Below are 24,865 nucleotides of genomic sequence, written 5' to 3'. Positions count from 1 at the left end.
TCCTGCAGGAGAGAACATTGCAATGCCGTGTGATAAGTGCTCTGTGTGAATGAGGACAGTGGAGGGGACACTGGGGTTGAGTTTTTAAGAAAAGATAGTAATCAAATGAAGTGGGGTGGGCATTCTAGGCAGAGGAAATTAGCACAAAGCATGGCATCTTGGGAGGACAGTGAGACTTAACTGGAATGCTGGAGACCTGGGGAGAAGGAATGGGAATGGAAAGGTGAGCAGGTAGCTTCATTGGGGTTATGTGCCTTCCCGAGGGGTCTGGACTTCAGCCTGCAGGCATGGGGAAGCAAGTTATAGCAGCAATTCCTCCCTGTGCCATTCTCTCCAGAGAGACACCCTGAACAACCTTCAGGTAGGAAAGTATTATTAAAGAAAAAAAATTCAATGACGCTTGTTAAAGATGGTAAAGCAAACTTCATTCAGGCCCATTGTGACAGATATAGGGACCACTGCAATGGGATTTTGCAGAGAAAGAGATTGGGCTCAACTCCAAATGAATATAGCATTAGCAGTGGAAATTGATGGCCAAGGAGCAGGGTAGGGGGATCAGTGGATGGAAAATTACTAAGAGGAAACATCAGGTGTAAGGGGGATTCTGACTAAACTGACCTAATTCTTGCTGAAAGCAGGCCAAGGTCATCAGACATCACCTGGGGAGTGGTGCAAGATAAAGAACCTGATTAGATATAATAGTGATACAAGAGGTCGGGCTGCAGTTCTGGTTAAACTGACTTAGCAGGGTTCTTGCTAAAACTGGATTTTATAAGGAAATACAAATGGACCTAGGAGAATGTTCAGGAGCCTGACTAAAATTTAGTCAAAGAATTTTGTTAGTATCAATAGATATAGATAGGGGTAGGAGTCTAGTGGCTTCTAGCGCAGATGTAGAATCTAGACTGCTGGGCTTGAATCCTCACTTTGCTATTTACTAGCTGTGAAACTTTGAACAAGTGTTTTAACTTGTCTTCAACTGTAAAATAGAGAAATAATAGTACTGTGTCATGGTGCATTTAAAGTGCTATATAGTTTTTTTAATTTACTGTTTTTTTGTCTAATACTGTCAGAAGTATCGACGTTAAGAAACGTCCAAACCTGTAGAGAATTTTGTAAGAGTTGATATGAGCCAAAACTGACAACATATGCTGGGAAGCAAGATGTCAAATGCCCCTGAGAATGACAGTTTTGCAGTTTCTCTCTCCCAAATGGCTATGCTTATTTCAAAAGTATGTTAGCCTAGATGCACAAAAACAATGGACAGGGCTTGCTTAAGGCAAAGTTCGTTATGTGACTAGGGTGTGACTACCCACCTTGACCAGCCCAGTTAGGAATTTACAATTAGATCACCCTGTAAGGATACTTTCTGTACAACCCCTTTTTTGTCTATAGAAGTTTCTGGAAAGTTCCTGCATTTGGCATCAAGCTACAGGGCCAGTGTTAGAATTGAGCCATACATGTGGGAGTGTACACAATGCATTTATTCTAGAAATGAAAACAATATAAAAAGACCTGCTCTGCTCCTGGTTTGTAAAGTTCACCAGCATACAAGTAGCTTATACCCAGAAGCCTGAGCTACCAATTTTATAGCATAAGGAAAAACAAAAAGAGCTCAATAACAGGCTGTGGTAGAAAACTCAAAAAGTTTCACTGAGCTTTTAAGCTATCCTGTTGTCAAAGTACACATAAGGACTTTGAAAGGAATGGCTGAGATCCTCAGATCCTCTGAGGTATGTTTAATGCTTTTATTAGATGATAAGACTCCTAGAAAAGCTCGTGGGGTCTTCTGAGAAATTGGTCCCAATACAAATATCATCATGCTTCATGGTATTTAAAAAAAAAAAAAGTATTAAAACAGCTCTTGGAACTGCTGAGGAAACGGAAGAGCAGCCCACTGCTTCTTGACACATTTTGAACATCAGATGTGGACCTGCTGACAGAGGCTGCAGAGTGACCTTTAGTTGGTGCTGCCTGAGGACCAGGCTGTTTCATTAACTTCACAGAGTAGTCTACGGTGGTGATAGAACCTATTTTAAGGGAGTTCTTTATGTTACAGCCTCTAAGAAAAATAGATGTCCTAGGTGAAGTGCGCACAGAAATATATTTTGCATATTCCCCTCTGCCTTTTCTTTTTCTTTTTAACATCCCAAGGGCATTATTCCAGGCTGCAGAGATTTCCCTGTGCCCTGAATTAACAAAATGAGATCATATTCAGCCTTGTCCCTGGAGAATGAACTTGTTTATTTAATCCTCATCGCAACCCAGTAAAGAAGTATAGTAGGTAGGATCTTACCTCCATCTTTAGAGATGAGGAAACAGGAGAATGAAGAGAGATTAAGTCACTTTTCCAAGATCACACAGATCCCAAGAGCAGCACCTGGGGCTGACGCAGATCCTCAAGTTTCATTCTGGAACATTCTCTTGCCCAGGGACCAGGGCCTGGGAAGAAGGGCCTTGGGGAAGCGGGGGGAGGGGGAGCAGGCCGCCATATATAAATAACTCAGTTATTCTTTCAACCCACACATGTTTATAGAGCTCCTCTTATGTGCTGGGCACTGAGTCCACGTTGGTGAACAGGCAGATACCTAGGTCTCCTGCCATCAGGGAGCTTATAGTCTAGTGATAAAAACCAATGTTAAATGAACCCATTGATAAAAAATATGAAACATGATGTGAACAGGATGCCAGGTGAGGAAAACGAGCCTGATTCAGCCCGGAGACTCAGGGGAGGACTCTGAGGAAAGGACTTGAAAATGGCCAAATGAAGTGTAGAGAAAAGCGGTTCAGCAGAGGGAAGAGCCTTTGCAAAAGCCTTGAAGTGAGAAGGAGCTTGGTCTGCTCCAGGAGAGGGTTGAAGGAGGGCAACACCATGGGAAGGGAGCACGAGTTGGGACTGCAAGGCAAGCAAGTCCCCTTCCCACAAGGTCTCGTTAGCTGGAGTAAGCACTTTCTATTTCATCTTAAGTGCCATTGGAGGGTTATATCTGCATGTGAGGTGGCCTGATTTATGTTTTTTAAAAGATCTCTTTAGTAACCATGTGATAAATACAGAAGGATTATGGAAGAAACAGTGAGAGAATGAATGAGTTAACACTTAAGTGCCTTCCATTTGCTCAGTGACACTTCATATTGATATTTCATTCAGTAATAACGAAGGCTATTTACTGAGTACAAACTAAGTTCTAGGCACTGTGTTAGGTGTATAATATACTATTCCTAATCCTCACAACAGCTGTGCAAGATGAGATGGTTCATTTTGCTCCTCACAATTACCCTTTAGGAGGTAGAGGCATTTAAAATCTCCATTTGATAGATAGGGAAACCTAGTCTAGGAGGAGAAGGCTGGCATTTTGAGCCTAGTCTGTCCCACCAGAGCCCGTGCTTGTTTCTCTCCACACTGATTACTCCTCTGCTGGTGACAGAGAGACAGGAGTCATCTGTATATGAGGATGCAACAATGAGTTTCTTGGATGTTGTGTCCATTCACAGTTGTGAAGCACCATCAAATGCCAGACCAGAAATCTTCCAATAACGGAGTTATTCTGACACCTTAATCACAAGGTAGAGATATCGTCACAAAAACTTTGTTCTCTAGTGGGTGGTAGCTTAATCAGAGAGCTCTCAGAGGAGTCTTTTGCCCTTGAGTGTTTATTTTTAAAATATGCTATTGTTTAGCCCACAGCAACTGCTTCCTCTGTAGTATTTTTATAAAAAGTTCTAATAGATTATTAGAACTATTTGGGCCAAGAGCCAGCACCCCAGCTCATCAAAACCTCTTCCCAAGGTGAAAAAGCAAGTGCAATTTCTTAACATAAGAAGGTAGCAGGTGCCCCTAACTTCCAAGGACAACCTTGGATTGCATCCCCTTTTCTAGGCCACAGCCCAGCCTCAAAACTGCCCCTGGCTTTAAAGAACAACCCTGGGCTCACTGGTAACTGGACTTAATGAAGAAAAAACAAATTAAATGATACTTGTTAAAGGTGGTAAAGCAGATTTCATTCAGGACCATCAAGATAGGTGTAGGAACCACAGTAATGGGATTTTTCAGTGGAGGACAGAAGTTGAGCTCAACTCTAAATGAATACAGTGTGAGCAAGTGGGAATTGATAGCTGAAGAGCAGGGCGGGGGTCAGTGGATGGAAAATTACCAAGAGGAAACATCAGGGTAAAGGGGATCTGGCTAAACTGACCTAACCAGAATCTTGTCGAATATAGGCCCAGGTGATCAGACATCACCTAGGGGTAATAGAGGACAGTATCTGATAACCCGATCAGATATCGAAGGTCATCAGATATCAGGGTGTAGAGGATTCTGGTTAAATCGATTTAGCAGGGTACTTACTAAAACTAGATTTTGCCAAGAATCTTTTTGAGAATCCTGCTCATTGTTTTCTACCCATTTCAAGTGCTACCTGCTGCACATTGCTTCTAGTCATTTCAGCCAGATGACACCTCTGGCTCCTCTGAAAGTTCATGGTACCTGTCCTCTGTACCAGTGCTTTGCAAAGCATCTGGTTTTTAGACTGGTTGGAAAAGATGCAGTTTTTAAAATTTCCAGTCTGTCACAGATCAGTAATCTTTGTAAACTATAAAACAACTGAATTACTAAAAAATATAAAAAACAAAGACATACAAAATGCTAGCCTTATTTTTTATTACATTCAAAAGACATAAAACTACTGTCCTATTGCTTTGAACATTTTTAAACATCTTTGATTTCTACGCAGATCCTGTCATACCTGCTTTGTAATATATTAGTGCATAGTCCCTCTCCTTCAACTCCCAGAAGGCAGGTATCCAGTTCTAGAATAAATGAATTCTGGGAATGGCTTGTAAAGAGAGGTGGTCCTCTAGACTCCGTAGGGTACAAAGCATGGCCTGAAAGCAAGGAAGCCAGGTGACTATTGAGAGTAAAGCCCCAGGATAAAGCACAGTGATGTTTCACCTCTTTGGGACTAAGGCGTCTGTGTCATCTGACCTCCCCCAGTAAGTGATGGAGGCCATAGTCTTAACCACTGTGTCATACTGGCTCTATCCATATGCTGTAAATTGTAGACCAGCACTGCCTAAGAGAACTTACTGTGATGATAGAAATATTCTGTATTTGTGCTGTCCATTGCAGTAGCCACAAGTAACATGTAGCTGGTGAGCACTTGGAACACTGGCTAGCGTAACTAAGGAACTGATGGAGAGGCGCCATCTTCATGTCCAACATCTAGATTCATTCACATGACATATACATTGAGCTAGACCACATGTTCTCAGCAAGAGCAATATCGCCCCCAAGACAACAAAAGCTGGTTTGGAGTGAGTAAGGGAGAGAAACTTATTCTTTTTACATAGAAAACACATATATACATTCAGTACATGAACAGATACAAAGTTTGTCTATGGTATTAAAATTTCATGGGGGTGGTGTTAGGAAAAAAATGTCTGAAAGGCTGGGAATGGGGGCATGGGATAGAATAGATGATAATGAAAAAAAGAGTAAAGATATACTATGATACTAAATATATTCTTACATAGAGGTCTGTCATGGGTGGCCATCCTGGGAACTGAACCAAATTGCCTGTACAGGTGGTTTCTAAGGAGACTTAATTGCCAAGTTCCTAATCTCTGACATGCATGTGGATCTTTGAAATGGGCTCACCTGGTATGGAGAAGACTGCCCATAAAAAGTGCAACTCTTTCTGTCACATGGAAAGCGTCAAGTACAAAATTCACAGAGCACCTTATTTAATATCCTGGGGACTAGAGAAGAATAAGCCTTAGGCCTCAGAGCAGTATGGTAAGTGTGGTGATGGAAATGCATACCAGGAGATGATGGTTTATCTTCATCCTTTCCCCTGCCCCTGTGCTGGCAAGGTAAAGAAGCTGTACTGGATTTTGCGATGGAGTTAAGCTTAAGTTTGTTCATTCAACATTGTTGAGCATCCACTAAATGCTGGACACTCGGGGAAGGTCTAAAGGTTGTGCTGTACAACATGGCAACCATTACCTACATGTGGCCATTTAAATTGAGGTTAATTAAAATTAAAATTCAATTCCTCAGTCACACTAGCCACATTCCAAGTACTCACTAGCCACAAGTAGCTTGAGGCTACTGCAGTGGACAGCACAAATAGAGAATGTTTCTATCATCACAGGAAATTCTATTGGGCAGCGCTACTCTAGAACTTTGTAGCATGTGGATAGAGCGAAGTTAACATAAGAATAGGGCCTTTGGAGTCAAACCTGGGTTGGGATCCTGGCTTCTTCATTGACCAGCTGCAACACCATGGCATGTTGCTTAGTTAGCCTTTCTGAGCCATAGCTGTCTCCTCTGTAAAATGGGAAGAATAATGCCTACCTCGTGAGGCTATAGTGAGAATTAAAGGAGATGATGCACTCAACGAGAACTCATTGCTCAAAACATAGTGTGTTGTCATCCTTATTATCATTTTATTATAATTGTCATCATCATCGTTATTACTGACAGGTGGGGTGTTTAGACCATCTAGACAGGTATTTTATATTCAAGTTACGTTCATTAATATTCCTGTTGTGGAGGTTTTCAAAGATTAGGCTGTTTCCCTGCATATGCTCCCTCCCTCTATGGTGGTCACCACCCCTGTCCTCAACATCGCATTATAAATTGTCCAAGAGCCTGGATTTGGGGCTGGCTCTGCCCTTGATCGATGATGACTAGAGAGGAGAAGGGCAACTCTAGAGAGGTGAAGTAGTACAGTTATTGATATTAATACATTTCTGATATGTCCAGAATTGTAGGACTGAGGTAGATTTGAAGAATGGGAAACAAAGCTCTTCCTGAAAATAATACAGGAAAGTAGCTGTACTCCAGCAGGGAGGAGGTGGATGACTGCTTTGGGGATGTATTTATGTAAGATATTTCCATCAAGAATCTCTTTATTATGAAGCCTTTTATTGGCAGCTGGGTCCTGGAATAGAAGCAGAGACATCAGCCCATGGCCAAATCATTAAGACAAATTAAGAACATGTTAACATATGCTGGAAACAATTAGCCATATAGATTTGTTTCACTGCTGGGAGAAAATCCTGAGAGGATACAAAATACCCAAGAACAGTTCTGCAGCCACCCTGTGAGCCTGTCACTTGTCACACCTTAGGGGCTGGGAGCTGCTTAAACTGGATATCTGCCAGTTTAAGGCTAATATATCTCAAAATGTATCCTCTATTAGGTCAGAAATACATCACAGGTTACTCATAGTTCTGTTAATTTGGTGATTTTCTTGTGTGTGTTTTTTTTTTCAACCTAGCATATTGTTATAAATAATTATTATCATTGTTCATTGGGATAATATACAGAGCTCTAAAATGGAATAGACACATTTTATAATCATATGATATACTTAGCAAACTTATAAATATGCATTATTGTTTGCTCTTTTTTTTAAGAGACCAAAACTAAATATGAGATAGTCCAATTGTTTTTGAATAATGGCCTTCAGTGTCTCTTGATTTTTTTTGTTTTTATTTTTGTTTATTGCAGAATTATTATTTTTGATTCTTACGATTAGGAAAAGAAAGTCTTAGCACACTAAAGTGTTATTTTTCCCAAAAAAAGAGAATAGAGTCTATCATCAAGGTTATTCCAGGATGTGACTGTTGCAATATGCCCATCATATGTATTTATGGTAATGGCACAATCTTGTCCCAGAAGTTGGTGAATGGGCCCTTAACAACATCCTGGGGTGGCTGCTAAAGAGGCCAGAGCCCTTTCTCTCAAAATATTAACTTCCAGAGGAGCAATCAACAGCCAGAGGAATGACGCATTTAGAGCGAAAGATAACTTGTTCTGTCATCATAATGATGATAGCTTCCTTGTAGATTTTTCCTGTGCATCAGATCTGTTTGTTTATATGTGAGGAGCATAATCCTCTAGTCACTTAAAAAAAATAGATAGGCCTTTTATAGTGTGAGAAGTGAACATAAAAGCTCCTTGTGCATGCTGATAGCTTACAGGTTTATTACCTTTACCTTGGGATTGCTTCATGACAATCTCTTCATTTTTCCTGCTACGCTGTACTTCAAGTTTTGCAAAACAGTTATGGGACAACTCAGGCATGTTACAGAGTCAAAAAATTATTTTCTATGGTGATCATTTGATTCAGAATGTAATTGTCTTTTTGGAAATTGGTCAGGGTAGTCTGAAACCTCCAAATGACAGCTTGCTGAAAAATGGGTTGGTTGTTTCTCAGCTTGCCCCATGTCCCAAGTAGAAGCAGTCCAATTAGAGAGCTGCATCACTGACTCCATTTGCACAAGCATGTTTGATGGAGGGCAAGGGTTTCTAACAAGGATAGATATATGCCTTCCACCTCTACAGCCATCCTTGCTATTCTAGATAAGCCTTGCAAGTCCAGGCAACATTCAGTCATTTTATTGGCAATCAAAGACCATTTGAAACTAGATCTAACAGTGTGGCCGTAAATCTCTTAAATCACCTCTGCCCTCAGAAATTTCTATGTATATTCTGTCTCTTTAAAATAAAATGTTTAAGATATGTCACAGTCAAAGCCATACACAATAAAATTGTTAACATAAAAGCAATTTGAAAAATCATGAAAAGAAGGAAATATGCTAGCCAGATGATTAATGAAATTACTGTGATTTGTTATTGAATTTGGCCCTGAGACTATCTAAAGATACAGCTATAAGTAGATGATTAAAAACATTATGGTATAGCCACATGACAAGAGATTATGTAGCCTTTAATAATAGCCTCAGGGTGAATTTATAATAATAAGAGGAAATGCTTATAATACAGTATTAATAAGAGAGGATTGAAAACTATAAAATTAGCTCCACTAACAAAATATTGAGAAAAAAAAATATTGGAGGAAAATTCACCAGAATATTAATGATGTATGATGAGATGATTTTTGTTTTCTTCTTTATATTTTTTCTTTTTTCAGATAATTATAATGAACATATATTACTTTTATAATCACATGTAAAAGTTATCTTTTTAGTTGACTCTGAGCTTCCTGATAGAAAAGGCCGAAGGGGAAACAATCATGGGTTACGCAATTTTCCCTGTGTGATGAAAGAACTATCTCAGTTCTTCAGAATAAGCTCTTCCTTGATACTGAATTCCAAAACGATTGTTGAGTGATATAATGCACAAATCTTTTTAAAGTTCTTAGAGCAAATGTAGAAGGAAGACTGCTTCCGACTGTGTCTCATGAAGACTCCCCAGAAGAGCCCAAACGCAGGGCACTCGTAAGGGCGGAGGGTTTGAGGGTTTGCCAGAAGGGGACCTTGCTTGTGTCTCACTAGGCTCCCATCTTTTAATTCTATATTTGGAATTTTGAAGTGCTTTTTTTTGCCCTTTGCATCTTATTCAAACAAGTGTGTGAGATAGACCTGACAGATCCAGAAACGAGTTTCAGCTCTTCGTTTTACAAACATTTAAGGATTGAATCACAACCAGTCCTGGAAATCAGTTTTTGAAAAAGTAATGTAATTTGATTTCTCCCCCACCCCTTTTAGGTGTTGCTGCACTGGATTCCAGTGTATCTGGAAAAATTGGTCTGCGTGCTGTCGTATATTACTTCTGTACCACTCTCATTGCTGTAATTCTAGGTAAAATTTATTTCTGAATTCTTATTCCTCTATATAATTATGACTTCTCATTTAAAAGTAGTCGGGTATATATATTATATTTTAATAGAATATTTAATATATTTCAATAGAATAGTATTGTCATACAACCATGAGACTTTGGCTTAAAGTCTACACAATACCTTTTATATGGAGAAAATATAATACTGACTGAATTTCAGCCATTAACTTTTTATTAATATTTCTAGTAAGAAACAGAAAGAGGATGACAGTTCTATTTCTTATCAGGATCATTGAATAGAAGGAAGTGAAGCTGAGAACTTATAAAATCTTTGAACTGATGAATCAATAATAGTGGAGTTAGGTATAATTATAAAAGATTTCCAGGAAGATAACGCTTGAGTTCATTTCGATTTTCACCTAGTACCAAGAGCTAACACCTAAGTATAAAGTCCATTTGAAAAAGGAAGGAAGTTCTAAACTACAGAGCTGCTCTTGTACCTTTGGCATTCTTTTGCGAAGAAAGTATGGTCCATCCTTTGGGACCTAGCATGATATTTTAAAAGAGATGCCCAGATTGGAGAGAGAAAAAGAAAAGGTACCCAGGCGCAACCAGCTTGACCCTTGCAGCTCTGCTTTAAGGCAATGATAAAAGGTGGAAAAGTTTTAGAGTTATTAGGCTGGGGGACCTAGGAAGGCCTGAACTCTGCCTTAAACCAAAGCCACATCTCCTCATGAGGTTCCTGAGGGAGGCCAACACAAAGGGAAAAGCTGGGTGTATATCTTTTCTGCAACCCTAAGAGGGAAGAGTGGACCACACCTACTCATAGTCCTTCTATTGCCCAGTGACTCCTACTAGCAAAACTGACCCATTCAGCATCCTTGAAGTCCTGCCCCCTTGGATTGGCATTTCTCCTTGGGAAGAGCAATAAGGGCATAGGGACTTTTTTCTTCTTCACTACTCTCCAGTCAAACAACCTTGGTCTCCTACAGCTTCCTACCTCTGCTTGGACACCTCAAGTGACAGGAACTCATTACCTCCAAAGGCCAAAATGGCATTTTCAGATGGTCTCTGTTTAGGCAGTTCTTCTTTTCAGTGAGAAGAACTATCTCCATGTAACTCCTGTCTGTTTTTTCTTCATTCCACCCTGAGAGTCACATGGAACAACACTATACCCAATCCTAACGTCTTTTGAGTTATACAACAGCTTTCCAGGTACTTGAAGGCTTGTGGTAAGGAAGGAAGATAAGGCTTGTTCTGTGTGACCCTCGGGAAAATAAACAGCATCTGTGGGTAAAAGTTGCATAAAGATATTGAATGAGTGCCCTGAATTGGAAAATAAATTACCCTCACCCCGACCCTTGCCTAGGCTCACCTCCTAAGCTAAAAAAAAGCAAAAAGAATATTCTCATCAGCAGATATTTTCAGAAGCAATTCTGGAATGTAACCCCTTCGTTTTTTTTAAAGCATGGGATGAGTTCCTTCTGCTTCATTTAAGTGGAAAAGTAATTAAGGCTGCTGCTGAGGTCCCAGCTGAGATTCAGTATTTTGGTTGGATCTTGGGGCCCCCATTCCAGTATTGCCCAGTACTACCATGCCTACTGGTTCAAAGAAGGATGCTCTAGGGGTGCCAGGTGCCCTGGAAGGGTCTTAATGCTCTATGGGTACTATCCTTGGTCACAGGTATCGTGCTGGTTGTAAGCATCAAGCCTGGTGTCACCCAGAATGTGGATGAAATTGACAGAGCAGGCAGCAGTCCTGAAGTCAGCACAGTGGATGCTATGTTAGACTTGATCAGGTGAGTATCTTGCCAGTAGGGTGGCTTCCCAGGTACATGACCTGTGTGGTCACACAGGACCCCGTGTTTGGTTTAATGCTCTACTGTTGCTGTCTTGAAATTTTTAATAACATTTAAGTTGTACACTTTCATTTTGCCCTGGACCTTGTAGGTTACATAGCCAGTCCTGCTTGCCAGATTGTGGCTTTAGGATGGAATAGAGATAACAGGCTCCTCTGTCAGGATTTAGGATGGATAGAGATGCAGAAAGTATACTGTTGCATTAAGATGCTGGGCTGGGTTAGATGGTCAGTTCTGAAGCACACTTGAAGAAAGAAATGTTTTAATTGTACAGGAAAAACTCTTATTTGAAGCAATCAGGGCTGGAAATTGGTCAGTTAATAAATAGCAATTAAAGCAGAGAATCATAAAAAGTGATATGCATTACATGTTTTGCTTACACTTAAAACTTAAATGCATTTATTTGCCAATTTTTTGATGTAGGGTCAAGGCCCTTTCTTTGAGTGTATCGGTGGATTGTAACTTCATATTATTTCTGTTGCATATGCCACCCTTATAAATGTGTCATCTACAATTTCCAGATTCAGTTTCCACGAAGTGGAGCAACAAAACCCATAGCAAATTGCAAAGGAAGATGACTGCCAAATCCTTCCTGTTTTTCTTTTTATTTCAGTTGTCTTCCCATAACTAATTTAACCATAGAAATTTTAGTCACTTGTCTCAATCAAGCTTCCAGGCATTCAGCTTAGTTTTTATAGAAACCACACCTTCCTTTTCACACTCATATTTCATTGATTTACATGATTTTTACTTCAGTAATTACTGAATAATTTTTGCACCTGGCATAAATGCAATGGACTCTTGGTAAACATACATTCTCATTGATGAAAATAGAAATGCACGGAATATTAAAGAAGTCTCTTAACCGTGCCAGTTAGTGTTTCACCAAGGACAGCAAGTGGATCATTTACTCAGTGAATCAGTTAAGTGATGTTGATTAGGAGAGCTTTCTCTACTTGGTCGAGGTTTTGCAGAGAAGAATAAATCTTAATACAAGGAAGTATTATGCAAAGGAGAAGCCAGAAGAGAAACTGGAGTACTAATTCTATATTACCCTCATTTCCACCAGTATATTGGGTAAGACAAACAAAATAGAACACTTTTGCCTTAACATAATACTGCTTTTCATGTCTCCAACAGGAATATGTTCCCTGAGAACCTTATCCAAGCCTGTTTTCAACAGGTAATAATGTTGACTTTTGCCCTCAAGTTGCTCTCCTCTTCCTATTACCAATTAAGATTTTTTTCATTCTATGACCCAACAAATGGAATTAGCTCATCAAAAATGGCAGCAAATACACCTGTGAATGGAGGAATTTCAGGTGACTCCTCTGTTCTGTATCGCTGGTCTTTCTGGCCGCAGTGAAGTGTCTGCTCCCTTTTTCTTTAATGCCTTTTTTCCTCCAAAGGGGCTCATATGGAACAAGTTAGGAACATGTCAAACAACGAGTGTTTTAAAATGTGGCTCCTACTAGCAATTTTTGGAGAACTACATTATATTTGTGAAGAAACTTAGACTGCCTGCACATGCCATGAGTGAAAAAAGTAGCCCTCCTCCTCTTCTTTCCTTTCCCTCTCTTGTGGGATATTAGTGTCTAACTCATATGGGTGGTTAGTGTTCCTGGTGTTTGGTCTTTTCCTTAATCATTCTGTCCCCATTTCTGGCACGCTACAGAGCAGTGTAACAAAGCCATGATTTTTTCCTCTAGGAAAGTTTAACAATCTCTTCATTCCATTTCCTTCGAGCCTGTTTCTCTTATTTATCTATGCACTTAGACAGCTAAGTCTATCACAAACTGCTGAATTCATTTACATTAATTACGTGAACAGAGACCGCTGTGTATACCAACAAAAATGGCAATTAAATTGCTCCCTGCCGACCTCTGAGCAGCACAGAACCACCTCTATTGCAGTTTAGCCACAGTGGTCATTTGTAAGGTTCTTGGTGTTGGCAGAGCTTCGTAGGAGTGACATTTATGCCTGGTGTGATGGTAAACTAGCTCTTTCTTAAACCTCTCTGCTGAAGCTCTGCAGAACCAGGCACAGCTAAAGGAAGGGATTCAACAGAAATCTCATGGAATAGCCTTCAAGGGACTGTTGATTTTGGAATAACCGTATAGTTTTTGGTTTGTTAAAGTCATAGTGCTTGCATTTATCAAAATGTTGAGGTGTTTCTTCCAGATTAAAAATAATAAATGAATAAATAAATAGAAACAAAAGTGATTGACAGGATCCCTATAAAGTCTATCTGTTAAAGCACCCACAAATAAAACTTATACTTCCTTTCACATTATGTTCCATTAATTTGTCCTTTATTATGAAAGTGAGAGAACATTTTGACATCATTGAATGGCTGTAGAAGTCAGGGGTTTGGATTTCTCAATTCCACTTTTGGCTCCAAAGCCTCATAGGACATACTGTCAAAACCTAGAGCCAACAGAGATGTTGGAGGTAGAACTCTTCAATGGCATTGTTTAGCTGAAAAAAAAAAAACATATTCCTGTGGTTTAGCCTCAGGTGCTTAAAAAACTCCTCTTTCATTTGTTTCTTTGTCCTTTTGTTCCTCAACGTGCAGTATAAAACCACGCGTGAAGAAGTGAACTCTTCTAGTGAGCCAGGGACGAATGGGACAGAAGCATCTGTCACACTTATCATGACAACTGCTATTTCCAAGGTACCGTTTCCTTCCTTGTCACCCACGCACCCGTCCCCAGTAGGCAGGGCCTGAGTTGTGAGTGAGCCAGGAGATAGAAATACAGTCAGTCCTCATTATTTGTGCATTCCACATTTGTGAATTCACCTGCTTACCAAAAAGCATTTGCATTCTCATAATCAACACTCAGGGCTCTCTGGCATCATTCATAGACGTGCAAAGAGTGATGAAAAATTTAAGTCACCCAATGCACATGTTCCTAGCTGAGGCTGAACAAGGCTATGCTCTGCCTTCTTGTTTCAGCTTGCTTACTATAAACAAGCATCCTTTTTGTGGTGTGTTTGTGTCACTTTTTTTATATTTTTTGAGCTTTTTTGAGGTGATTTCACTGTTTAAAATGTCCCCCAACCATAGTAATCATGTGCTGTCTATGGTTCCTAAGAAGGTTGCAATGTGTCTCACAGAGAATATATGTTTGCTAGATAAGCTTCATTCAGTCATGAGTTATAGTGTGTTGGTTGTGAGTTCAATGTTAACAGCTCAACAGTCTATATTAAATAAGGTGTCTTTCAACAGAAATATGCATAAAGCAAGGTTACATATGGATTATTTGATGAAAATGTGAACATCGGTTCCCAGGTACTTAATCATACATTTCCCCTAGAAACAATGATTCAATATTCGCTAATTTAGGTCTGGTGACCCCTTTATAGAACATAACTACCAGGTAATGAGAAGTAACTGAACCACATACAGGAAAGAATGAACCCTGTTGCCTCTATGTCTCTGCCACCCCTTAGAGTTGAGTTGAGCACCTCCAGGAACTGCTTTAAATTTGCAAGATTGCACAAACACAGAATGCAGAACCACAATTTCTTATTTGAAAATCTCTGCCCAGATGTGATTCAGAGTCCAGAGTTTTCACTTTAGATGGGTCAGGACGTTTGTGTACATTATGCTTCATCCTCAAGTGGGTTGGTGGCAGCACTCAAAGATCAAGCTCATCAGTATTAATGCAACAAACTATGAATGTTCTGTCAAGTAAGAAATAGATGATAAGTTGTCTCGTCTTAGTTCAGGACAGGTTTTGCCACCAAGAGTTTGCCATAAACTCACTGATAAAATCAATGGGCTTTGAGAGCTTTTGGAATTTCAGCACTGAAGACTAAAATGGATAAGCCTGACGTAGTGCATTTGTAGTCCTGTAGTAGATTTCTCCTGAATGTTCTCTGACTTCACACAGAAAGGAAAGATTTAAGGGAAAAAGAAATATTCGGTAGACTTAAGAATTCAAATTAAATAGGCCAGGGGTGGCTCCCTGCTTCTTCCTGCAGAAAGCCTTAACTCCTCTGACAGGTTCAGTGGCCTCCCATGACCTGGCTCCTTCCAGGCTTGCTTCTCAGTGGACCTCCTCTGTTCTTTCCAGATCCGCCTCCTCAGTGACTCCTTATTCCTGCCTTCCGATGTGATTCCACAAAGATATTCTGAGCACTCTCCAAGAGCCAGGCCACACTGAGCATTGGGATTACAATAATGAAAAGACAAATATGGCATCTGCCCTCATGTGAAGTGATGAATATTACAATAGGGAAGAATGGGGTACTCTGGGGCATTCAACAGGAAGTTTAAATTAGTTTGGGAGCCATAAATGATGGGTAGGAATTATCCAAGCGGGGTACAGAGGTGCAGTCCTGATGACTTTTGCCTTTGCTCACCATTTTTCAGGAGTATATTTGCATCTGGCTGCCTACTCCTCAGGCCTAGATTTCCTTAACCTCATAGCCCTCATTTGTGTCCCCAATCTCCATATGACATCTGCAACTTGTAGCTTGGCTGTGCAGTTAATTATATACCATCTTGCTATTATTGGCTCATGTTTCTCATGGTTAGTTTTGTCTCTCAGCTGCACTTTAAGACTTTGTGCTGTAGCCAACAGAGTTGGCACGCTCTAGCTGCTTGATAAATATTTGTTTGATCATATCAGATCATAATTACGAAATGACTGGTACCCCAGGGGTTCATCCAGTTATGTTAATCTTCTTATGACATCTCTCAGTAAACCTCATGCGGCACCATTCAAATTAAATAATCTCTCGGTAAATCTTATGCTATTCTTACCCAATATAAAGCCAGAAATGGTTCATAGTAGTAGGAATCTGGTTAACTTTTGTATCTCCAAAATCCTATTGGTCATTTAAGATTAGAGGCAGTAAAGAATGTTCTTATGTTTCATTATCAGGATAAAACAGTAAAATGTCCTATAGTGTCTACACTGGTAAATATTTTGTGCTTCCTGCATTATTAATTCCTGTCTTTTTACACAGCCTTCCAATGTAGATAGTAGTTAAAATAACCCTGAAAAGTGCCTTGATTCTAAAGTTCTTTTAAAAAATCTCAGAATACAAAATCTTCAAAAGAAATATTCATATATGGATTTGATGAGAAAGAAAAAGAAGAAAAAAACCCTTTAAATTTCAGTGGCAATGGATGGGGGCGGTAAAAATTTGACGTGTAGGTTGAGGTGTTTTTTGTTTGTTTGTTTGTTTGTTTTTAGTTATATTTCCCAAAGTATTGTTGACTGGTAGATCACTAGTTTTATGTTTGGCTATTGTATTCTCATTTCAGTGACTGTGCATTCTAACGAGATTATAACCATGCATCAATATATTTTCTTGGTTTTGATCTATAGAATGAAACAAAGGAATACAAAGTCGTAGGCACATATTCAGATGGCATAAATGTCCTCGGCTTGATTGTCTTTTGCCTTATCTTTGGACTTGTCATTGGAAAAATGGGAGAAAAGGGACAGATTCTGGTGGATTTCTTCAATGCTTTGAGCGACGCGACCATGAAAATCGTTCAGATCATTATGTGGTGAGCAGATGCTTATGAATGCCACCTTGCTTCCCCTGACGACTGTCCCCTCAAAATAAGAACCAAGAGTCATGTTTCTCAACTGACTCGCCCTAGAGAGGGTGACCATTGAATATCAAGACACTAGAATAGGAAATCATTCCACATATTACTTCCGTTCACTAACAAAAGTCTAGATACCAGCCTCTGTCTTTTCTACCAAAGCCCTTGATCACCTTGCACCCATCCAGCATTCATACAAGAAGTAACTCTTGAAGGAGGGATTTGCAGGTGTTCCCTGCACATCAGGATACAAAGTGTTATGTTTTTTTGTTGTTGTTAGGGCCCAGGCAGGAATGATATTCAAAACACTTAACCTGCTAGCATGGATACCAACCCATCCAAATGAAAGCTGCCATTGGTTGGGTGTGCCAGTGGCATTTGAGAATCTGCCCTGTCCCTGGAGATATAAAAAGCCTGCCTTTCCTAGGAGACCTCTGCCCCACTTATCTCATATTGAGTTGGTTTAACATTATTTACTCCAAAGTGTAGACATTAACAGTGACATAAAGGTTTTAGTTATTTCAGTCCCTTAATCCCACTGAACCTCAGCTTCATCATCTATAAAAATGATAATCCCATCTATCTTAGAGTTGGGAGAAGTAAACTAGGTGAATTGATGCACGCAAAACACTTAACCCAATGCAAAGCATGTAATGAGAGTTCCACAAACAGCTGTTGTGACCATTTCCACTACTAACTCTGTTGCTGATACTACTACCTGGAAAACAAAGTGACCATGGCTACAAAGAGCCTAGTGACCATATTTGGAGGGTCAAGCTAAAGCGAGATCTCAGGTACAACACTCAGCAGAATGTTTGTATACTGGGAGCAAAAGATGGTATATGCACCAGTTTAACCACACTTTCTTGCAAAGTTTGTCGTATATGGTAGCTTAGGTGGATAGAATTTAAGGTGCACACAGGTGTTAAAACCAGGCACTAGTGTGGTCCAACAGGTCCTGAAACTGAGACCTTAGCTTCATTGTATACCCTGTGCTCCTCCCAGCTCAGAGTGTATGCCAAGCCGAAGTACATGTCCTGTCTTGTTTCTTCCCCAACAATCCCACTCTGAGAAAATAGTTGCTGACACTGTTGTGCTTACTTTCTAGTTACATGCCATTTGGTATTTTGTTCCTGATTGCCGGGAAGATCATAGAAGTTGAAGACTGGGACATATTCCGCAAGCTGGGCCTTTACATGGCCACTGTCCTGACTGGGTACGTCAGGCTCAAGAAACAGAGACCTCGTTTGAGCCAATAGATTGCTGCCAAGAGGCTGGGTTTCAGTTGGTTAAAACTGGCTTCTCTCCCATGCGCAGGGAGAGATGGGGTTCATCAGCAAGAGCGGGATGTGGGGAGGGGGAGGAGGGCTGCCCTTTAACAGCCGTACTGGAGGTGGATCACATTGTGCTAATTGCCAGATCTTGGCAGAACAGCCTGGACCAGGCTCTGTTACTGCCTTTATTAGCTGCGTTCAAACAATTTTTTAAAATAAGAGCAAAGCCCACTGGTATCCTCTCTTGGCTCTTTCCTGGCCTTTACTTCCTCGAGGATATAAACTAACTAAGCAAGTAGGAATAATCCCCATGTACCTTGAGCCTGAAAGAAATTAGGCAGACCCTAAATGAAATCAGGCTAGAGCAAGTAGGAACAGGATGGCTGGTTTATTCCAACTCTTTTGGTGGGGCTGGTAATCACCGTCACCCCCTGAATTACCAGAGGGCCAGAGAGGGTGCTGGGAAAGTCTTCAGGCTAGTAGGAATTATATAAAGCAGAAAGCAGCAGGATACAGGTTATTTGCATATTTATTACAACCTAGTTATTGGTTCCTTGAAGGGAGATGCTGTGGAATAAGTCATAAAAGGTGCCCCCAGCTAGCTATCTGGTGGCAAAAAACATCACATGTGCTGAAAAATATGGACCGAGAGAATGAGTAAACATCATCAGTTTGACTCCCACAGGTCAATGCCCCCAAACACCCAACTTAAGTGATCAGCTCACCTATTTGAACTCGATTGCACTGTGGAGTTTTTACTGCACAGCATTTGGTTCTTAGTCTATGTTTACCAAAAGCACAGCCCCGATGGCCAACGGAGAAGATGCTGGCTTCATACAGTGTGAGGCCCAGCAAAATTCCAGGGCCCCAATAGTAAGAAAGGCGGGACTGTCTATCTCACTAGAGGGCAGGGGCTGCGTCCAGGCAGTGACATGGCTGAGGTTTATATTACACTGAGCCAGTTCATAATGCGGTTCTGCTGGTCTCTGTTCTCTCACCCTATCTAGGTTTCTAAAAGCAAACTAAAAGTCAGTTCCTCAGTTCTTAGACACAACCTCTCTATCTGGAAAACCCTCTTTCCAAGCCCCCTGGATCTCTGTTTTCAGTGGCCATTTCTTATTATTTCAGCTCTACATAACTGATCTGTGAACTCTTAAGCTGCCACTTACATGGCATCTGCTGAATCTGTCTCATTTCTTAAGCCTCTATTTTGTGTAACCTATATATCTCCATGTGGAACAAAGAATAGTTTTGGGAGGCAAGAATAACAAAGAAAAGAGGGTCAGTCCTGAAGTGTGACTGTGGAAGAGTGAGGACATCCTCCTACTCACTGCAATCCCGACTCCCCTCTTAGGCTGTGGGTGTCATTCAGCAAGACAGTGGGTTCGGGGAGCAGAGGGCCTGAGAGCTGTGATAAGGGCTAAAATAGAGGTTTGATGGGGCCACAGTCACCGAATAGGGAAGAGAAAGGTCAGCTTGACCGGGGAAGGTAAGGGAAAGCTTCCTGGAGGACGGGGAAGTTTCACTGCATCTTAGAGGAGGCATAAGAATTCAGCAGCAGAAAGGGAAAGCATTTTAATGCATATAACAGGAATAGCATGTAAGGGCTTGATAGCATGATATAACTGTTCTGTGAGCTCTGAAATGTGGATTCTGCTACTGGCTTTGCCACTAACTTTGACAAGATAATTCATTTGCTGAGTGAGTCTCCTTATTCTCCTATGTGGAATGGAGACATACATTCCTGCTCAACTTCTCATTTTCTCATCGAGTCAGTATGCAAGTTGAATGACTTATGAATAAAAAAGCTATTCGAAAAAAGGATTAATGTGAAGAGGTGATATTATCTATGAACCCGTTTCTCTCTCTTGTTTACAGGCTTGCAATCCACTCCATTATAGTTCTCCCACTGATATATTTCATAGTTGTTCGCAAGAACCCTTTCCGATTTGCCATGGGAATGGCCCAGGCTCTCCTGACGGCTCTCATGATCTCTTCCAGGTAAATAGAGGAATGGTGTCTAGAAGAAGTCTCTGAGCCAACTCTCACCTCACTTGATGAAGCACTGGCTGCAGCTTGTGGTTTTTGTAGCCGCCTTTAATTCAAGAAATGATTTCCATATTCTCTGCCTATTTCCTTGAACATGCTTCTTCACCCTATTCGATATTCCCTGCCCTCTTGGCATGGCCTGCAGCCCAGGAAGGGGTTATGGTGTGACTTGGAGCAGTGAGTGCAAAGCACAGCACCCTCTGACTCTTAGACCTTCCAAAAGTGGCAGCATGCTTTGGGCTCTTGTTTTAGTTTTTGGAATAGAGGTGTCTCTTCAGGCAGGGATTGAGGACCAGCATTCCTAGGCCATAAGTTCCTTTCTCTTTTTATCACACAGTTCAGCAACGCTGCCTGTCACTTTCCGCTGTGCAGAAGAAAAGAACCAAGTAGACAAAAGGATCACTAGGTTTGTGTTACCCGTGGGTGCTACAATCAACATGGATGGAACTGCACTCTACGAAGCAGTGGCGGCTGTGTTTATTGCACAGTTGAATGGCTTGGAGTTGGGTATTGGGAAGATCATCACTATCAGGTGGGGCATGGTGTCACATTCATTTTCATCTGTTACTGGAACTGCCTCTAGTAAAAATTGTCTATGAAGGAAGACCAAGAATGGTTCAGAGGTGGACTGATTTTCTTGGTCTACAGAATCCCTTCCCAGGACTGAACACAGTGATATCATCAGTAGTGGAATCGTGGTAGGCAAGATCTCTGCTTCAGGGTCTGGATAGCCAAAAACATCACTCTGTTTGCAGTTCAGTGCACCTACTGGGTGCTAGGCACAGAGTAAGTACCAAGAACTCAAGGTCGATTAAGGACCAGTCTCTGCTTTCAAGGGGTTCCCAACAGGTAGGTGGGTAATATAGATACATAAATGGATGCTGAGTGGTGTGATAATGGTTATAATAGAGGTTTGAGTGGGAAGCACTGAAGACACCAAAGAAGGAAGGGTGGGCTCTACCTGGAAAGGTGAGGAAGGGCAAGTTTAGCTAAGTCTTAGAAAATGAATAAGAATTTTGTAGGAAGAAAAGGAAGCTAAGAGCATTTTCGATAAAAGGAATAGCATGTACAGGACCTTATGATGTAACCATGACCTAGTGACGGAACATTGATTATTTGATATGGCTGGCACAAAGAGTGCAGTGTAGAGAACATAAAGAAATGAGTCAGGGATAATATCTTGAAAGGCTTTGTGTGGGAAGCTCATGGAAGTGGCTTAGACAGTCTTTCATTTTATGGACAGATTTTCGTTTTAGAACAGTCAATGGAAATATGTTGAATGGACCAGATGGGGGCAGGAACCATAAGCTGAAAGACGAGTTAGGAGACTGTTGCAGAAGTCCAAGTAAGGTATGAAAAGGCCTGTATCAAGGCATTGACACAGGGGATGGAGAAGAGCTAATGAATTCTAGAGGCATCAATTAGATTCAGAGTGAAGGACAGGGGAAGGCTAGGATGACCTCCAGGATTGGTTAGATTGGTGGATGGTACTTACAAGAACAGAACCAGGTGTAAGAGAAACAAGTATAAATAGGAGGATAAAGAGTTTATACTTCTTCAGTGTTACCCCAATAAACTTAATAAAAAAAAATAACACCTCTTAAAAAACACTTTAAAAAAAATTTTTTTTAAAGAGTTTATAATTCTTAACACATTATATTTGAAATGCCTTTAAGACATCCAGGTGGAAACATACAGTGAGAAATGTGGTCTCTGGAGATAGAGAAATCAAGGGTCATCAGCTTGATGGTGTGTCAGTTGTCTGTTTGAATCTGAGCTTCACCATGATTAGCTGTGACCTTGGCCAAGTTACTTAGGTTCTCTAAACTTCAGTTCTCTCACCTATAAAATGGAGATAATAATGGTATCTACATTTTATGCGAGTAGTGATTATTAAGTCAGATGATGCGTATAAAATGCTTAGAATGGTGCCCACTTAGTGAGCACTCAATAAGTATTGGACATGGATGACATTACATAGGGAGAGTTCGTAGGAAAGAGAAAAGGACGAAGGATTGAGCCTTAGAAAATCCTAATATTAGGAGCAGGCAGAGGAGGGGGACCCAAGAGGAAGAATGAGAAAGAAAGGAAGGTGGGAAGAGAGCCATGGCATCATGGAAATCCAGACAACAGAGATTTTTAAGGATAAAATGGTCAGTGGAGTCGAATACTGCAGAAAATCATAGTCAGATGAAGACTGAAATTGTCTGCTCAAGGAGAAGATGAAAATGTCAGTGAATTTTGCCAGAGCTGTTTCTCTGGAACAGCACTGTTCAATATGGTAGCCATAAGCCACACATACAAATTGGACAGAGCAGACATAGCAGGTTCTGTCAATGTAGAAATTTCTTCTGGGCAGTGATGCTTTGAAGTCTCGATTGCCATGAGAGTTGACCGGAGACTTTAGTTCAATTTGGAGTGGAAGTTTAAGACTAAACTGGGTCCCTGAGCATACACAAGGTAGAATCTGAACCTTTCAGAGTTAATTCATTCTTATATCCCCAGCACTTGGCCTAGGTATAAATTCAGGTATAAAGTAAGTTCAAAGTGTCCTAATACAGTACCTTTTTAAATCTTTCCCAAGCCTAAATCATAAAGTCTTTATTGCAGTTTGCTTGAAATTAACTGCAGACAAGTACACACTATACCATTTGGCACATCACCTGGGAAGCTATACTGATGCTGCATGATCTGCAAAGGGTGTTAGTGGCTAAAGAAGCCGTCCCAGCAGAGCTTGAGTAAAGAAGGTCCTGTAGTTTGAACAGCAGCAAGTATGTTAAAACTGAAACCTTGATTCGTGTCTGAGAAAGTTCCACGGCCACCAGTCGTTGTTACTTTTATCCTTCCAAGTGCCTTTTCCCACCTCCCTTACCTCGGGCTGTGGTGCCCTGTCTGCACTGAACTGATTTCCAAGTAGTGGTTGTGTAATGTGCCAGTTCTTTAGGGTATTTGCCATTTTTTGATGAAGTCCCTTCCTCTGCCTCAGTCATACGTTTCCTAGATCTTTCTTTTTTTGTAACCTGACTGCTAGAGGAATAAACTTTGGACTAAATAATATATTCACGTAAAAACCTCTCCCTGCTCTGATGTATTCTTATTTCATACTTGGCTGATAACTTTATAATTCAGGGTTGGGAAAGATTTAAAAATGTACTGTATTAGGACACTGTTTGAACTTACTTTATGCCTGGAACTTATGCCTATGCCAAGTGCTGGGAAGAGCGTGGAGGAAAAAAGTAGCAATACTAGCAGCAGTGGTAATAGAAGTAGTAGTAGCAGCTGCTGAAGTAGCAGAAATGGCATCAGTTTTTAAGTATCTACTATATCCAGGTGCTGTACTAGATGCTTTACATGTATTTACATATATTACCTCATGTAATCTTCACAGCAGCCCTGCAAAGTAAACATATTAGTCCTATCTTACATGCGAGAAATTGAGATTCAGAGAAGTAACCTGCCTAAGGACAGGTCGTTAGTAAAAATTTTTCCCCTATCTAAAGATTTATATTTCAGACCAAAGCCAGTCAGATATCTGGAGTTTAATAAGCAAGGTCAAGGGCTGAGTTTTCTTTGACTTAATGGATTTTGAGTTTCAAGCCCAGCCTTGGGCTATAGGGACCACCACATGGTTAACAGTGATATGTTGGAGGTTCTAAGAGGGATCGGTGGGCACGGGCACAAATCAGTTCTGACAAAGAAAATCCATCAGTACATCCAGTTTAAATTTTTTCAACCAGTGTTGAAATAAACTTGGGTTTTCCAAAGAGTGCTTAAGTCAGAACACATCTAAAGGATTATGCAGACCTGAAACTTTTAGAGGCACTGAGACAGCCCCAGATATCTCTAATTTACTGTAAATTAGTGACCACAGGCAGTGGAGAAAAACACACTTGTCAAACAACTCTGGCCTGAGTTTAACCATATCCTCGAACACCATCTGTGACATATCACTGGCAGAAGAATGAGCAGCAGAATCAGCTTCATATGAACTCTGAGGCTTCATAAGCCTACAGATATATGGATTAAGGATAGAATCAGGGATTTTTCTAGTTTAAATTGGCATTTTCTACGTCATCACTTTTCAACTCAGTGGCATCCTGAAGGAAGTTCAGGATTTGGCCCAAGGTAAGGACGTCTCTAAAAAATATAGTGATGTCCCCTTAGGCTGACTCAAATCAAGAGACTTTTCAGAGAATGGTGAGCCCTTGTTTCCTACAAAATGACCAGATTTAAATAAGGGAGGTGCTGATGAAAAACTATATTCTGAAGAGAAAAATTCCCTTCTGCCACATTCTATCTGCCCAAGAGGGATCTTTCTAAATATACAGTAATGAAGTTCACTCTGCTGCCACTCCTGGATTCCAGAGCTAACTTTCTTTGGCACAAAGTGTATCCACTGGCAAAAAGGAGCAGGCAGGAATAAATGCTTGTACCTTGGACAGGAGTCATAGCCATTTCTCAACTCAGTGCCCTACAGGGAAGTTCCCAGAGAGATCAAGAGTCTTGTGATGTCAAGAAAGTTAATA

At 40.6% G+C, this 24,865-nt stretch overlaps 1 protein-coding gene across 1 annotated transcript in view; it reads left to right on the top strand.

Annotated features, from left to right (window-relative positions):
• The window catches only part of SLC1A1 (solute carrier family 1 member 1), a 69,358-nt gene that overhangs the window by 39,487 nt on the left and 5,006 nt on the right, over window positions 1–24,865 (top strand). Inside the window, exons 3-10 of the mRNA XM_039885201.1 lie at window positions 9,517–9,609; window positions 11,273–11,387; window positions 12,588–12,630; window positions 14,023–14,121; window positions 16,790–16,974; window positions 18,125–18,232; window positions 20,169–20,291; window positions 20,677–20,871. Coding sequence (XP_039741135.1) covers window positions 9,517–9,609; window positions 11,273–11,387; window positions 12,588–12,630; window positions 14,023–14,121; window positions 16,790–16,974; window positions 18,125–18,232; window positions 20,169–20,291; window positions 20,677–20,871 — 961 coding nt within the window. The remainder of the gene's footprint in view (window positions 1–9,516; window positions 9,610–11,272; window positions 11,388–12,587; window positions 12,631–14,022; window positions 14,122–16,789; window positions 16,975–18,124; window positions 18,233–20,168; window positions 20,292–20,676; window positions 20,872–24,865) is intronic.

Source organism: Pteropus medius, unplaced genomic scaffold, assembly GCF_902729225.1.
Source record: "Pteropus medius unplaced genomic scaffold, Ma_sr-lr_union100, whole genome shotgun sequence".
Taxonomy (NCBI): domain Eukaryota; kingdom Metazoa; phylum Chordata; class Mammalia; order Chiroptera; family Pteropodidae; genus Pteropus; species Pteropus medius.
The sequence above is the reverse complement of the archived record's forward strand: the minus strand, read 5'-3'. Positions and strand labels throughout refer to the sequence as shown.